The sequence below is a fragment of the Atta cephalotes genome (genome assembly GCF_000143395.1).
Source record: "Atta cephalotes unplaced genomic scaffold scaffold00001, whole genome shotgun sequence".
Taxonomy (NCBI): Eukaryota; Metazoa; Arthropoda; class Insecta; order Hymenoptera; family Formicidae; genus Atta; species Atta cephalotes.
The window spans coordinates 3,438,853-3,456,490 of record NW_012130065.1 but is presented as its reverse complement, the minus strand read 5'-3'; the positions used below and the strand labels follow the sequence as shown (position 1 = coordinate 3,456,490).

General features: G+C 26.6%; 2 protein-coding genes across 2 annotated transcripts in view; one reads left to right on the top strand and one right to left on the bottom strand.

Annotated features, from left to right (window-relative positions):
• Positions 1 to 3,965: 3,965 nt before the first annotated feature.
• On the bottom strand, positions 3,966 to 11,128 carry LOC105617951 (UDP-glucuronosyltransferase 2B31-like). Its single transcript, XM_012199490.1, has 7 exons — positions 10,943 to 11,128; positions 10,075 to 10,311; positions 9,214 to 9,630; positions 7,397 to 7,619; positions 4,586 to 4,805; positions 4,103 to 4,319; positions 3,966 to 3,986 (listed from the first exon to the last, which is right to left on the bottom strand). Exons 1-7 carry the CDS (start codon positions 11,126 to 11,128, stop codon positions 3,966 to 3,968), a joined length of 1,521 nt encoding a protein of 506 aa, XP_012054880.1.
• Positions 11,129 to 17,336: 6,208 nt separating this feature from the next.
• Positions 17,337 to 17,638, top strand: part of LOC105622743 (trimeric intracellular cation channel type B) — a 6,197-nt gene continuing 5,895 nt past the window's right edge. The window contains exon 1 of the mRNA XM_012204192.1: positions 17,337 to 17,457. Within this exon, the coding sequence (XP_012059582.1) occupies positions 17,337 to 17,457 (121 nt within the window). The remainder of the gene's footprint in view (positions 17,458 to 17,638) is intronic.

Below are 17,638 nucleotides of genomic sequence, written 5' to 3'. Positions count from 1 at the left end.
TATACTTGAATAGTTCAGGCTTGAACTGTTAGAAGTCTCTACAAGTAGGGCTAGGCACGTATTTGAAATATTTTTATGTGAAAAATGGTATATTTATAAGACAATTGTATTTTACGTTTTGTATTTCAACGGAGCACGTAAAAATATTTTGTATTTTATATTTCATGAAAGTATATAAAAGTATTTTATATTTTGTATGTTAAATACTAAGATTAACAATCAATCTTATTATTTAATTGAATTACAAAATATGCACATAAAAATTAATATGATGTGATTTTCTACATTTTAACTTTACTTATTATATTTACTTATTATATTTTTTTACTTATTATATTTACCAGTCTTATTATTCATTTCTTTTTTTAATGTTAAAAATAAAGATCTCAAAAGATATTGATCTTTAGTATTTAATTCTATTTTATTCAATTTTTATTATTACATACATGATCAATGACACTTTTTCTCTTGAAGTTAGTTGTGTTTTATTTCAAAGTATGTTGTCAGATAAAGGATTTCCACTTAAATTTAAGGATAAATACAGTTATATCTTTTTAACATTATAACTACAAAAAATATCATTTGATATACGATTAAAAAACTAAATTTAGGAGAATCTTCTCTGGCAATGATTATTCAAACAAATGGAACAAACGCATCGCATATAAACAGGTGTTATATGTATTTATGTACATTAAAATTAAAAATACTTAAAAATATTTCATTATTTTTAAATTAGCTTTTATTAGTTTGTTTCAAATAACATAAAATAATATTCAAAGTGCGTATAAAATAATAATCGCGATTACTATATGTGTATTATTTTAAAGAAATTACTATTTATTCTGTCAAAACTTACCCTGATAAAAATTCCTATAGGAACCGATAGAAACTAATATATAATAAACTATTCGTTTCTGACTGACTCGACGGTATATTTTTTTACCCATAATTACGGATAAATACAATTAAATAGGCTGCATAACCTAATAGTTTCTAGGTAGTTCCTAGTAGGCAAAGATGGATGGACATGCTACCTGTATGTAACTGATTTCCTAACAGAATGGAACATACTTACAGCTAGGATTCCTATTCATATCTGACTGCGGAACCAGACAGGATGCTATATGTAGTCTGTCCGTTTTTTACTACACTACGTACAATTGTATCGCATCATATTGTACGCATCCTGTCAGTTTCTTATTGCAACTGCATATTTGTATCTTGTCCGTTTCTATTATTAGTATTGCGCATACATATCCTATTTGTTTCTTACTTAATAATGCGTATGCACAATAGCAGTCAGACGCGAATAGAATGCGTATACACAATTGCGTTTTTTTAGTAAACTAAAAAAAATGTTTTAGATGAAAGTGGGACAGTTTTGAGGGGTAGAGATATAAAAGAAATCAATATAATAGTTTACTAAATATTTTAAACTTTATTCTGGCACATGAAATATTAAAAAGATATTGATATGAAATATTTCGTAAATTACTAATTGTAATACTTTTATGAATAGAATAATGAGATAATCTATTGATGTAAAGAAAACACATAATAAAAAATCCATTAAAAAATATGTAATCAAAATGTATAATTTTTTAAATAAGCAATCCGTTTTCCTTATACCAATTGATAATTGATCTCATTCTGTACATAAAAATATTAATTTAAATTACGTAAAATAGAATTTAAGTAAGCATAAAAAAAAACAAAACGTAATATTTTTCAGCCTTTTATTCAATATAAAAACAATAGAAATTAATTAATCATGAAAAATTAAAATAAGTTTGCACTATTTGCCCTGGGCTATTTCTTATTCTTGAGGCTTCCCTTTAGTATCATTTTCTAACATAAACGTAATTTCGAATATTTATAACTTCAAGCATACATAAAATAAGTATGTCTTAACTCTCAGTATGCACAACTGTATACACAGTATACACAGAATACATATTTCTAAAAAATAAAAGAATATTTTTTAACCTTTTTATTTTTTTTAATTTAAGTTAAAATTAATGATAAATTCCTTTTATACTTTGATATAAAGAACAATTTTAAAAAGTTTAAGAAATATTAACGTTTCACACGATTTGCTTGTCAATGTTACTGAGTTCAAAACATATTCGAATGTTACAATTTAAAAAATTGATTATTTTAAAGCTCGTTACGCCTTGAGTTTACTAAGAGTTAATATAATGATTTCGATTAGAATGATCAGGGATATATTCCTATTATTACTACAATCTACCAAAAATATAATCATTCTCTTACGAATAAGATTTTATCATGATCACTATCATGAAAGGTCTCTTCATTCTCGAAATCATTAGTACTTGATGACAATTGAAAACATGATTACATACATATTCCTAAGTAAAATATTATTAGTACAATAAAATATTAGCACTTTGAGGACAAATTTGCAAACTCGAGTAGAATCCATTACAAAACCATAGATATTTATCGCATTTGATTATTTGTCGATAATTTAAAGCGCTGACATGTTATGCCAGCAGATTGATGATACGAGTAGAAATCAAACAGAATCTGCTGATATAATCTGACAGCAGATTGCAAATAGAGTCTGCTATACTATTCAGATTGTATGAATTCTGATTTTATCATTGGCATTTTCTTTTCATTAGCATCAGCATTTATTTCGACTCTTTCGTAAGTTTTACGCTTTACTATTCATTTTGAATAAATGATATATAATAAAATACACATTAATAACCAGTGTTGACTCAAATTGGCATTTTATTTATTATCTTTTAGATTTTTTTCTTTAGAACCTATTGATTATCTTGATTTGATTTATATTTTAATGATTTATTCGATTTTATTAAATTACAGATAATCTGAAATGTTAGATTTGAGTATTTTGTTAGATACAACAACATTATTATTATTTTATGAATATATGTTAACAATACTTTAATTTGCTTCGCATCGCATTTTTTATATTAAATTTATAAGTCACTGATTTTATTTTTATTTTTACACTGAGAAAGACCCAATCAAAAGAGTTGAAATGTTTGTCAATTTTTCTCAAGAATAAAATATATAATTTCATACATGCCTAACCTGTGTTGGCTCGCATTGACTGATTTATATCTATCCTTGGATTTATACGTGGGAGCCTATACCAAGATTGATAGTTATTTAAAAAATATATAGTATTATTTTTTTATATAACATTTTGATCAATCATAATAAAGAATTACTAAAGCTTTATCTTTTCAATGCAGCCAACAGAGATATACATAGAGAATTTAATTTAATTATTTAATAATAAGAGTCATATGAGTCGATTATAGAAGCTTACATTTCTATCCTATTATAGAAGCTTTACATTTCTAAATTATTTTTTAATTATATTTATCTTTATATTAATAATTGTTAATAAAATTAGCATCATTATTTTTTGTTTTACAAACATTTTCATTAACAGATTTTATCAAAATTAGCATATAACAATTGGATAATATTCCTTATTAGATTAATATTACGTGATTAATCAGTGATATAATATTCTAATAATAGTACAATATTCTAAAAATAAAAAAGTACCCTGATGGTGCTTTGAACAAAGATTTATCAGATTTTTATGAAATAAAATCTTCTCACATGATTCGCGGCGCGTGGCGTCATCGTACATTGGCTTAAACGTTTTATTTTTTTATTTGAAAACTACAGCGAATATCTCAAAATATTATAAGACTTTTTTGTTCCCCTTAATTTCTTCTATGCCCTCAACGTATCGCGTACATTATTTCTGAAACACCTTGTATTGGATTCTTTGATTAACTACACTATGTTTATCATGTCGCAATTCAGATTTCAATAAATACTTCTCTTTCTTCTTACTACACAAACATAAAAAATTAGTTTTAAATAATTATAGAAAGAACTTTGTATATATCGCACCGCTAGGCTTCCGAAAAAAGTATCTGGCGCCATCAGGCCTCGCCAGGGCTTAACTACATTATTGATGATTAATATTATATTTTAGCGGCTTTTACGACTGTTTGCTTTTGTGAAATTTAGATGCCGTATATATATGATTATAATAAAAATAAATAAGTATTTTTATTACAAAGAATCCAGTTAACAGTATTATGATGATATTAAAAAATAAAAATACGTAAACATCAATTAAATTCTGTTGTATTCGACTTTGAAATTTCAGCGGCGTTACCAAAGTTCCATTTGGATGACGGACGGTGTATTCAATGCTCCAAATAGCTAAATCTAATGGCGGTATTTGTCGATCTCGGAATTCACTGGATAACTGTTTCATGTTTTTTGTATAACTGTATTAAAGATGTTTACGTATTATTAATAATGTAACTTATTTTAACACGTGCGCGTTTTAATTACATAAAGAATTGTATATAACAAGATACATGAAAAATTAAATTAAATTTCATAATCTATTATTTTATATAGGTGACTATTTTTTACAGAAAAATTTTTAATCAATTATATTAGATTAATCTAGATATTACTTGAAATAATTATATTGTTTATTTAGCTTCTATAATAATTATGATATTAAAAGATAGTTGAAATATAATACCTTTCATTGTAAAATATTTCTTCAACTGCGTGTAATATAGTTTGCGTAGATAAAGTTTTGATATCCAAATATATGCCAACGCCTTTAGTTACTAATATTTGTGCATTGGATTTTTGATCCATAAAAAAAGGCATTACGATTACTGGTATACCTTTCCAAATAGCTTCCTGTGTGCTGAGAAGACCACCATGAGTCCAAACCGCTCTTACATTTTTATGAGCTAAACATAAAAATTTCTTATAATACATTTTAACTCTCACAATTGTTGATAAAAAACTCACATTGATATAAACATTTTAGTATAAGTTATGTTTCAATTAAATTAATACTATTGCACTTTTTAATCAATAATTTTATCTGTAAGTTATTTTTAAAAAATGTTTTTTATTCTCATAAACGTTGGCTTATTATCCTAAAGAAATTGTAAAATTGTAAAATTATAAAAATTGAAATTGTCTGTAAATACGAAAAAAATTGAAAAAAAAAACAAAATTAGACATCACTGAGAAATGATCAGATGTATTTTTGCAACAAGAACTGATATTCTTAGAGGAAGGTCAGATACTGTGGCTGATATGGGTCAAGAATTGTTTAAAATAGACGCATGTGGTCTATCGGACGCATCTTCTCTGATAACTGGGATTTCTCCATATTGAAAACAGATGTATCGATATTTATGAATTAATGCACATTTTGTTGCATAGCTACTGTTTATGCCGACATAGAGTTAATTTTACTAATCAGTAACATTATTAAATATAAGTCAAATATCATTTTTAGTTTACCAATGTAAATAACATTTATTATTCTTCAAGTTGTGGATTTAAAATCTCTTTTGTTTTAAAGATTACTCATTTTATACATTATTTTTTTATTGCGTGTCATTTGAATGATATAAATTGGATAATGAAGTAGCGGTATTGGACAATCTAAGTAAAGATAATGATAAAGATAAGAAAATATAAAATTCAAAGGAAAATCATTAAAAAATCATTAGTATTTAAAAAAAATAAAATGATGAAAAGATATTATTTAACTAAAAAACTTTGATAAAAATTGGCTTAAATCAGTGTAATGTTTGTGAAAGTTGGGCTTATGAAAAACTATGCTTGTGAAGAAGCAGATCTCTTTTATGAATGTTAAGTTCATATTTTCAAAAAATATCTAATTCAAAATTTGTAATTAATAAACATGTATTTTTTTTAATATTTCTATTTAATGCCACCCCTTAATTTATCAAAATTATAAAAATTATAAATATTATAATATTTAAAAAATAATATTTAAAAAATTATAAATATTATAATATTTAAAAATGTAAAAACTTAGTTATTTTTGTTCTTAGAAAAATACATTTAAAAGGTGTTACAGTATATAAGAATAATGTTTTATATTTATGTATACATAATATTTGCCGTTCAACAATAAAACGTCAAAAAAATAAGGTTCGACATCTTCTGATTTTTTTCTACACCACATTAATAATTTAAAATAGAATTAATAATATTGGAATCCGAATTATCTAACATCATTTTTTTATCTATACCGAATTGTCCGATCTTCTTATTGAGTTCTGATGACAACAATGTTACGCGCAATTTTTTCGAGCATAATGTTAGCGTCATGAGAACTTGTTAATAAGATAATCAGATAATCTGGGAGATGAAAAAACAGTGTCAGATAATCCGTGCTCTACTGTAAATCATGCAATAATTTATTTAATCCACAAAACATTTATGTACGCCCACTACAACATTTTACTGAAATATTAGAACGATAATAATATTTTCAAATAATATTTATATATTCAAATAATATTTTAAATTGTTGAAAGTTACATTTTTGTAATTATTTTTATAATCTTATTCTACTCAATGCTATTTTTAATGGGGAACATCATTGTGACGGTTAAAAAAAAGGCTATTTTTGTGAATTTTTTTTATAAAACTAATAGCTTGTATAAATGATTGTCTTTATACATTCAAAGTACACACATTTACGAAGTTATTACAAAAAATTCATTAAATAATATTAATATTTCTAGCCTCAGTGCTCATTGATGTGCACCTTATCTGGAAAAACATGGGTACAAAAAACACGGATACTCGTGCTGCGTCTAAACGAGGACACTAAAATAAAATATTTTAAAAATTTTAAAGTATGTGAGTATAGTTTCAGTTAAACATACTTATTTTTTGATATAATTTTAGACAAAATGGAGCTGTTTTAAAAAAAGAGGTCGCGATTTTGCGAAAAAAATTGTTACTTTTTTTTTATTATTTTTCAAAAACTATAAGCCGATTGAAAAATTTGTTTAACTGAAGACAATTTTATTATATAAACATTCTGTCCAAAATTCAAGCCATTCGGATAAAAATTGGCCGAGATATGTGAGCGCCCAGTTACGAGAACATGGTTTCGAGAAAAACGTGTTTTACACACGATTAATTTATGCACCTGAGCCATGTGCTATTCCATCACATATTTACTATAGTTCTGTTATGAATTTCAACATAATATTTTAGAGACATATTTTTAATTTTTTACATTACAAAAATATTTAAAAAAATCAATTTTTTAACCCGTCACAGTTCCCTCTTAAGAGAATGATATTATATTCTCAAATTTTAAAAATCAGACAGATTGAATTGATATTTTAATCATTTATTTTAATCTTTAATAAAAGGTGATAAGCGTAAACTTAAATATAAAAATTGTGTTTTAAAAACTGTATAGAAAACTAATTAAACAAAACTTATAAAAAAATAAATTCCATGCTTTTCCTATTTTTCTAAGTATCAAGAAACATACATAGAACTTCTTTTTGCATTATCCATTTCATAGTCATTAGATTATCCGGTACTTCAAATGGTTCATCAATATCAAGCTTCCATAGAATTCGTTGCTTTAATTTTGACAGAGCTAGGATAACGGTCTTAATCTTGTCTAATCCAATTGATTTCCATTTTATATTTGTTCCTAAAGATATTACGAGTGCTCCGTCCGTTGCTCCGTCAAGAAATACACGCACATCCTGCGAAGTAATATATACTTTAATAAAATACAAAGGTAGTATATTACAATAATATATTACAATACCAAAACAGCTAATTATAAATGACTAATACAGTTTTAAGCAAATTATATCTAAGCTGAAAGTTGTGTTATCAAATTTGTTCAAATAAAATGCATAGACAATTTTTTATAAATCATTGTTATATAATATGTTATATAATTATATGTGTGCGTGCGTGCGTGTGTGTATATGTGCGCGCGCGCGCACTTTTAGTCGTCGGAAATCTTGGATAATGCTAAAATGCCAGCGGTATTGTAACTTTCAAGCTTTATAACTCGAAAAATACTTAACGAAAAAATATTTATAATGTTCCTCAAGGTAAGCTACAAAAATATGTAATAAAAAATGAGGAATTCCGTTCAAGAAAACAGTGATCACATTGTCCTAGCCTTGTGAAAGTCTATATTTTCATCATACATCTCCTTTAATGTCCTACAACTTTTGTCTGAAATATTTTTCCATATCTAAAGCTGTTTCCGAGATGTATGGCTTGGATGGAACTTTATAGATACCCTGTATATACAGAGTTTGATAAGTAACGATAAACTTCTCGCATAGAGATAGAGTAGACTAAACTGAGTCGAAAAGTTCTCTATCATGAGTTAAGATTTTTCAATTACTAAACATCGAATAATGATTTTCAATAATTTTTTACTCAAGTACTATCAACTTTATAGAAAAATAGCAAGAGACAAAACTTGTTAATTTTCTTTTCATAGAATTCTAAGAATTTTTTCAGAATTTTTTATCAACTTTTTTGTATTGCATTTTTTTATTGGCAATTATTTTTACCAACATGAAAAAATGCGGTACTAAAAAATTCTGAAAAAATTCTCAGAACAATTTTTATTGTTGTTTTTCTATAAAATAAATAATACTTGAGTAATAAATTATTGGAAACCAATATTTGATGATTTTTATGAATTAATATCTTGTTAACTATTGCAAAAATTATAAAATAATAGAGGACTTTTCGACTCAGTTTAATCCGCTCTATCCCTATAGAGTTTTATAAGTTTTACTTATAAATCACCTGTTTTACTTATGAAACATCCTAGTATACACAGATATAATATATGTATATAATATATGTATATATTCGATTCGAATGCGTGCAGAAATTCTCATCGCATGCACAACTGTCTTTTTAATATAATTGAAAAAATAAAACTTTTCATTCAATCCGATATAAAATATAAGTACAGGAAGTCTTAAAAATTTTTAATTAAACAAAAAATTAACAAGATCCCTAAATTATCAGATTTTTCCTTCTAATCATTTATCGAAAATATTATCAGTAAATTAGTATTTTCTCACTCTGCCATAATATTCTTAATAAAGTTAAAAAATGGATTTCAAAATGTAATACGAGATATTATAGAATAATAGTAAGTCTTAGTTTGAAATTATTCTTCAACTAGGAATAATAACAAACAATAAAATCGATTAGAATTCCATTAAAATTCTATTTCCTTAGTACAATACATTATTTCCTTTTAATTTTTTGTGCAAGTTTTATCAATTTTCAAATACGAAGAATAATTTCTCTTACCTCGGAATACGTTACGACTACCTCGTCGACAATCGATTTTACGGGCTGAGCATTTAATCCTGCAATCTCCAAGGTATTCGGCGGCAATGGAATCCCAGAATCAAATGCAGGATGACTATTGATTAGTACAATATTAATACTGTCTTTTTCTATTTCATATAATGGTCTGATTGCATGGCCCACATATTTCTCAGCAAGCCGTTGAACAGTAGGTAAAAAATAGTAATGTCGCATGAGATCATCCATAATATAATATAAAGTATTCCATGTTCTCTGCCATAAATCTATGGGTTTCGCAATGGCTGCATGCGTATAAGGTCGAACAGTTGGATAACTTGGACCACCGATAAAATCCTTGAGCCAAGGTGCAGGACCAAATGGAATATAACCTACTATAGGTGGCTTACCTTTAGCTATCTAAAAAGCAATATTTACAGAATAACAATGGGTAAAATTAAAATTATATAAATATTATATAAATATTTGTAATAAATGCACATAATAAAATTAATTATATATTACTATGCAAAAAATACTATGTTTTTATTCAACATTTCCGCGATTTTTATATTATATATTATTAGAAGTCTTATAAATAAATCATTTATTTCAACATTTATTATATGTCATATAAAAAAACAAGATGAGACAACAGATTATTACTGCTATAAATGATGACGAAGCATTTTTAATTTGCTACGCAAACATAATTTGATCTATAAAAACCGTGTTACACAAGCAACTAATAATTGTTAGTGATTCGACTGACATAAGTCACCCGCTCTGTGACGAATTCAGTCTTACAATTAAAAAATATGTTAAATAACTATATTTTAAACTGATTGTTTTATTTATCTTTACCTCCCACAATCCGTAGAAACATTGAGTTAATGTAATATCCTGCACTATAACGTCAAACTCAACATTCTTAATCATTTCCAAAAGCTCTTTCGCTGCTTTAGTCTTTGTTATTGCCTCACATGCATTGATTCCCCATTGATATGTAAAATATCCCGTATAAAATACACTGTACTGTTCCCACTCAGACGGGTTATAATCCTCGGATTCTTCATAAGTTTTCATCACATCATCGAATACCTAATAATAATAAGTATCATTCATTATAAGTATCATACACTATAGAAAAAGACACTATGTAAAAAAATGTAATAAATTCAGATCTTCAAAAGCATTGACTTTCTATAAAGTATAAGATAATATTTTTTTAAACAAAAGTATATATTCTTTCTCATTTATTTAATAAATTTTATATAATCAATTTATACTCACAAGGAACTCTCTTTATATATATATACGCCGATTTTTATGAAACTTTTATTATTAAAAGTATATGTAAAATGATGAATAATGATATTCATTTCATTGATAATCATCAATAAACAATAGAAAAAGTTAGTTTATGGAAAATTAATGAAAATCGAAAAAAATTATACTATTCGATATTATTTTGCAACACGAGTATGTAATTAATCATTTCCAATGGGCAATGTATTTTTATCTATTAAAAATGAATCTGTTGTCCATATTTGTCTATCACATCGTAATTTTAAGAAAAATTCAAAGTTATAAAAATGACGTTTTTATGACTTAGCATTGACAACAATTTTTACATTTTATGAGTACTAAAAGTTCCATGAAAATTGGCGTGTACATACATATATACTGGATAATGCTTCTTGTCAAAATTAGTCTCGTAACATCTACTTACGGCGTATGTCAAGTTCTGTGCGAGTTTACCCTCAATCTTAGTTTCATGTATGCTCGTTATATGTACATGATGGCCTTTGCGAAGTAATCCTTTAATTAAATTCTCTGCCCAAACGTGATGGCTGGTCGATGGAATAGGCTCCAATAATAAAATCGACAATGCTTTTGACGTTGTCACGAGGCTCATTAAAATATAACAAACAAGATAAAATAACAAAGTGAAATAATTTAACATCATTGCATAAAGCCTTCTGCGTAGTCTCTCAATTAAATCTCAAGACTGAATGTATCAATATTCTACTATAGCATTTGTTGTCTTTTCATTTCAAAATAAGAGTGATTGACAGTAATATAACTTTAATAATATGCTGAATTGACATGTTGACATTTTCCGACTTGGTTAATAATTATTGAAAAAAAAGGAAAAGAATGCATAAATGAATTTTTTTAAATATGTATATAATACGCATTTATTCATACGTATTTATTCATACTCTAGTGCTGTTGTCGCATCGTTAAAATTGGGTGAAAACATTTGCATACATAATAATTAATCGAAAGTAACATCGTTTTTTTTTAGCTCAAAACTTGAATATATATTATCTTCGTTAAAAATGAAATTTAAATTAAAAAGAAAAAAATTTTAAAGTTTGAAATCTTTATTTTCTAAAGGTTACTATATTTTTTTAATTTTCGTGAGTTTGGTAATTTCTATCATATTTTTTTTATTTTTTGGTAATATAAGACGAGCTGAAAAAATAGAACTTTTCTTTTCACTTTATGAGGTTATATTCAAAAAATTTGCAAAAATTTTTGACTATCTATTATGAAAGTTTGAAGTTTTTTTACTGTTCCTATAATTTTTTTTAATGTTCCTATAATGTTTTATTACTGAATTATTCAGATATTATTCAGAATTATACAGATTAAGTTAAAAAGAACATTCTGATGAAGATTTATCTAAAATTCTTCGAAAACATATTTATTAAAAATTGTTATAATATTAAAAATTGTTAGAATTATTGTGCAATTTCAAATGATCATAATTTGAAAAATATATTGTTGCGTTCTTATAACTTGCAATGAGATCCGCTTTTCAAATATTATAATTTGAGATTATATTGGTTAAACATTAGCATGCATTGGAGACATATTGAATTGAGTTTAACAAGTAGTTAATCAACAAATAATCATTTACTGATTCTGCAAATATGAGATCACGAATTTATTGAAAAATGCCACAGATTTGTAAGAATCGTTGTTTCATACGAAAGTATTTTATAATTGGATCTGCGATTACTACTTCCGTATATTATTCTACATTTATTAAAGTTGGTATTATTGTAATTATGATTCTCAATGATAAATAAAACTGAGTTTATGAGCATATGAAAACTCCAATATTTCGTTAATAAATTGTGCTACTAAGGTAATAAACTGTAAATTGAGTTTAACAAGTAATTAATCAACAAATAATCATTTATTGATTCTGCAAACATGAGATCACGAATTTATTGAAAAATGCCACAGATTTGTAAGAAATTTATTGTTTCATATGGAAGTATTTTATAATTGGATCTGCGATTGTTATTTTTGTATATTGTTCTACATTTATTAAAGTTGATATTACTGTAATTATGATTCTCAATTATAAATAGAACTGAGTTTATGAGCATATGAGAACTCCAACAACAATACATTATCATTCAAGCATTACACATCAAATCATTTCTTAGATTTCTTTTATAATATTTACTTTCACAAGTTTATAAGTATATTTCTCTTGTATTGTGTGTTAATAAAAATGAAACCTTTCACAAATTCAAATTTTTTCAAATTTTTTTTGCATTTTTTGCATTACACAGAAGAGACTAATAAAACAGTCTATTTATGTCTTTTAAAGATAAAAAGCAATTGTAAAAAATAGTATTGACATAGGATAGCAAAATGATGTTATTTATTCTCATTTTCAAAATGTCATAATAAAAGACGTAATTTTAAATTAAAAGTAACGTTGTTATCTAGAAATATGAATGACAATTGCCAACTAAGCATTTTCTACACAATCTATGCAAATATGATTTAATTCATAAAATAACTTCAGTCATTTGCAATTTAAAAACAGATTTTATTAACAAATATATTTTATTAATTGGAGAATGTTTTATCTTTACCTTCCACAATATTTAACGTAAACGTATTCAATATATATAATATCTCTTATACTATATTAAATTTGATAATCTTGATTATTTCTAAAAACTCTTTCGTTGAATTGAAATTCGAACGTAAGATTATATTACATTAACAGTAAAATATGTTTGGTGCAGATATACAAGAAACATGAAACAATTATCTAGTGAATTCCGAGATCGACCAATACTGCCGTTAGATTTAGCTATTTGGGGCATTGAATATGCAGTCCGACATCCAAATGGGATTTTAGTAACTCCACTTAGGTATCAAAGCTGGATGGAACAAAATCTAATCGATGTTTATGTATTTTTATTCCTTAATTTTACTATAATATTGTTAAGTATATTCTTAATAATAAAAGCATTTATTAAGTTTTATTATTGGATATATATCACATATAACACTAAATTACATAAAAGGAAACTTGAAAGAGAATGAGTTAGAAAAAGAGTTACAGTTAAATATCAGACACTGCATATACCTATATTATAGTTATACTTCAATTAATATTATACTTCAATTAATATTAATCTTACTGTAATATTATTGCATTAATATTAATCAATATTAATGTATCAATATTAATATTCCAAAAAAGTAAAATTAATGTACGAATATAAAAAATGTTATAAATATTGTAATTGATACTGTTGTTACGTATGGTACTAATTGTGAAAATATGTAAATATAATAATGAATATTAGTTGTTAAGATCAATATATCTTAGGAATTTTTATGCAAAAAACTGTATAGTTAATAAAATTATCTTAATTAACTTAATAACGAAGTTTTCCATTTATTTATCGGATTACGTTTTAAAATTGCGTATCACATGTTTCCATTTTGTTAACGTAATCAATCCTAAATCAATCTTAAGTGTAATAATTACATTCTCCTTATCTGCATATTTCAAAAGTATTTGCCTGCTATTGTCTGATAAATGATTGGTATGAAAATCCCATTTTTCTCAATATATTTAAACTTATTTTTTGTATCATTATGCCATAAATTAAATTCAACTATTGAATTGATAAGATTTTCTTATTGTCGCATCCTATTTTCCATGAAAAAAAACTTTCGATTAATCAATAACATACTACTTATTAATGAGTACCCCTTAGTTAGTACTTTAATTTTAAAAAGCATTAAATAAAGATTACACATTAAATAATACACATTAAATAACTTAGTAAAGAAAAAGAGAAAAAGATACACACAGAGAGAATATTCTTAACATTTAGATAACTCTACATTATTCCCTGCCTTAAATATCGGAAAATTTCAAAAGATTTTATAAAAAATAGTCGAGCAGTACATTTAATCTATAGAATTTATAAATTAAGTTCTTTTATAAAAGAGCATAAAAGGATAAGTTACCTTCACTAATACATTCCAATGTCATTTACCCAGAATTATGATGCATATAATCGTATATATATAATGCGTGCGTGCGTGCGTGCGTGCGTGCGCGCGCGCGCGCGTGTGTGTGTGTGTGTGTGTGTGTGTGTGTGTGTGCGCGCGTGTGTGTACAAAGTGGTCCACTTAATTAAATCAATCATCTGAAATATATCGCTTATTTTTGATAATATAAAAAAATGTTTCAAATATAATAAAATCAAATATAATAAAAATGGAAAAGTATTAAGGTAGTAATATCGAAAAACCGATAGTGACGAGATATTTTATATTTTATTTTGATACATGTTGACATAAAATGTCAAATAACTCGTAAACTATTAATTTTTTGATAATCATACCTTAATATTTTTACTAACAGAATAATCGAGCCATTTTCAAATCGCAGATGAATTAGAACAGAAATAGATAGAGTAGTAAACAACTCGCATCAATTAACTTGACTGTAATCTACGCGCTGTAATAACACATGATATAACGAATATATTTTAAATTGTTACTTTGATACTGAAAATGATCTGAGGATAGTCTAAAATTGAAATGTCTATCGTTGTACATAATATAAATAAACTATTGCATCAATATTTTGCGTTGACTTCTATCTAATTGCTTCTTCAGTAATTAGTTTTAAAAGTTTAGAAAAAGCCGATATTATACAGAATTAATTCTTATGATCGCCTTAAATGTTTACATGATTTAATAATACAAATATTTTCTAATCAATTTTAATTTTATTCTATAAGCACAAAATATTCCTAGCACGTTATATAAATATTATTAAAAAAAATTAAAACGATATTATAATATTTCGAGAATATTATATGTAATATTTTCTGATATTAAGCTTGCTTGTAAAGTAGTTACATTATAATTAAAGCTTTATTGAAAGAAAGAAGAAAAAACATCGATGTTCAAGAAACAGTGTTAAAGAAAATAATAAATTTCTATCATCAAACTAGCAAAAGTATGCTTCGAGGTTTACTTTAATGCCAGACATTTAGGTTATTCTTATTAATGTATATCACTATCTGAAATTGATTAATAGTAAAATTTCATACAAAGATGTTGATTGTGAAGATCTACAATAGCGTTTCTCTTAAATTTTGCGTTACTTGTGAATAGTATAAATACTACAAATGGGATATAATGTATTGTGGTATATCATTGATGAAATATTAATCGGTTGATAATTCGCTTTCGGTTCTTATACTCTCTGTACGTGATAATTGAAAAGTTTGGATGTTCAAGCATTGTCACGAGGCGTGTATACAACTGTGTATGGAACCACTGTGCAGAAGTGAGTCGGATGCTTGTTGAAATGAGGTAGCAACATCTGAGTACAGCGCAGCGCACTGTGAGTGCATTCAACCCAATTCGATACAATCGGAATATTGCGCTTTGCGCGTTTACTACAACAATATCGAGTTGTCTTTGTTGTTTCATCTTGTGTATTGTATTTTAATAAGCCTCGAAGTCGTTGTAAATTTTATTGCTAGAGTCTATTCCATCGATTAGCTATCATGACTGGATAACAAATTTAATTAAAGAACTGCTTCGCAAAGGCCGCATCATGTAACATAATAAAGAAATTTCATGTATACGTAGTGAGTAAATTTGAAGAAACTTGAAAACATTCGCTGACAAGTAAAACTATCTAATATATATATGCACACGTTAATTTTGATGAATTATTATTAGTATTGAAAGTACTTGCAAAACTATTATTATTGAAAGTACTTGCAAAATGATGAGTAATATGATATGTCTAAATTTGTTAAGTTAACAAATTTATTTATAATATAATTAAGGTTTTTGTTTATTAAACATAATAAAAACAATTTATTTCTAAAGTTATTTTACAGATATGATAGAAAAAGTATGTTTAGAAAAAAATAATACTTTAATTTTGTTATTATTTTATAGTAATTTCTATTGACAGTAACAATTTACAATATTAACGTAATTTTATATATATTCTAAAATCGATTTGCGCAAAATTCTATGTATAATTGATTTTAATGTAAAAAATATAATAAATATAATGTGTAATAAATTATCTAAAAGTCACTATTTGTTTATTTAACTGTTTATAACAATTAAAATCATTTTTCATCGATTTTTTAATTATCTCCAAACTCTCAATTCCTTTTAATGGTCATAAAATTTGCTTGGGGCTTGCCATCTCTTATCGGTGCTCATCTCTTATCGATGCTTCGAATATCATTTAGTTGTTCACCAAATGTTAAACAAAAATATAATAATACTCGGAGACAATCGGATAGTTTCCGAATATCATTTTGAAAACGTCTCAAATTTCTAGAAAGCATCATTGAAATGTTATAGTTATGATATGTAGTCGGTAAGAATCGGTAGGTCGATACTGTAGAAATCTTTATTGCTATCAGAGAAATATTAGGTAATACAGAAATCTTTAGGCAACACTCGCAATGCTTTATTGCCATCTATACACTGTTTAAGAAATAATACTGCGCGTACTTAATCGATAAGACAAGAAATCGTGATTTCTTTTTTTTATAATTCCTATGTAGCGCGAGATTAGGGTAGGTTGAAATAGCCTAGCAGACGACGATAGCAGACAACGCGTAGCTGGCGTCGCTCGCGGGCGCTCGATCGCGAGCGTTTGAATCAAGGAAGTTGTTAAGGAGTATACAAGTCGTGGTGCTCGCGTGAAGTGTGCCGAGGTGTGTGAACGTCGTGTGATACATCGTATACGATCAGGCTAAAAACAACAAGCGGCGAGCGAGCAACGTGCTTCCACGATCATGGATCCCGAAGCGTTCCTGGACATGGCCAATCAGGTTATCAAGCTGAAAATGTTCCCGTATTTCGACATAGCACACTGCGTGCTGGTCGCAGCGCACGTCAGGGATGATCTAGGAACCGGTGAGTTGCGCCGGTCCGCGCTCCGGTCGCGTTTCTAAATTTGTAACGCTCTCTTGCCGGTGCATTCCCCGGCGTCCCCGGTTTCGCTGAGACAGCTTCTCCGTGACCTCGGAGGACAACCACGTCCCACGCTTATTCACAAAGTTTTATATTTACAGACATGGTCTCTCTCTCTCTCTCT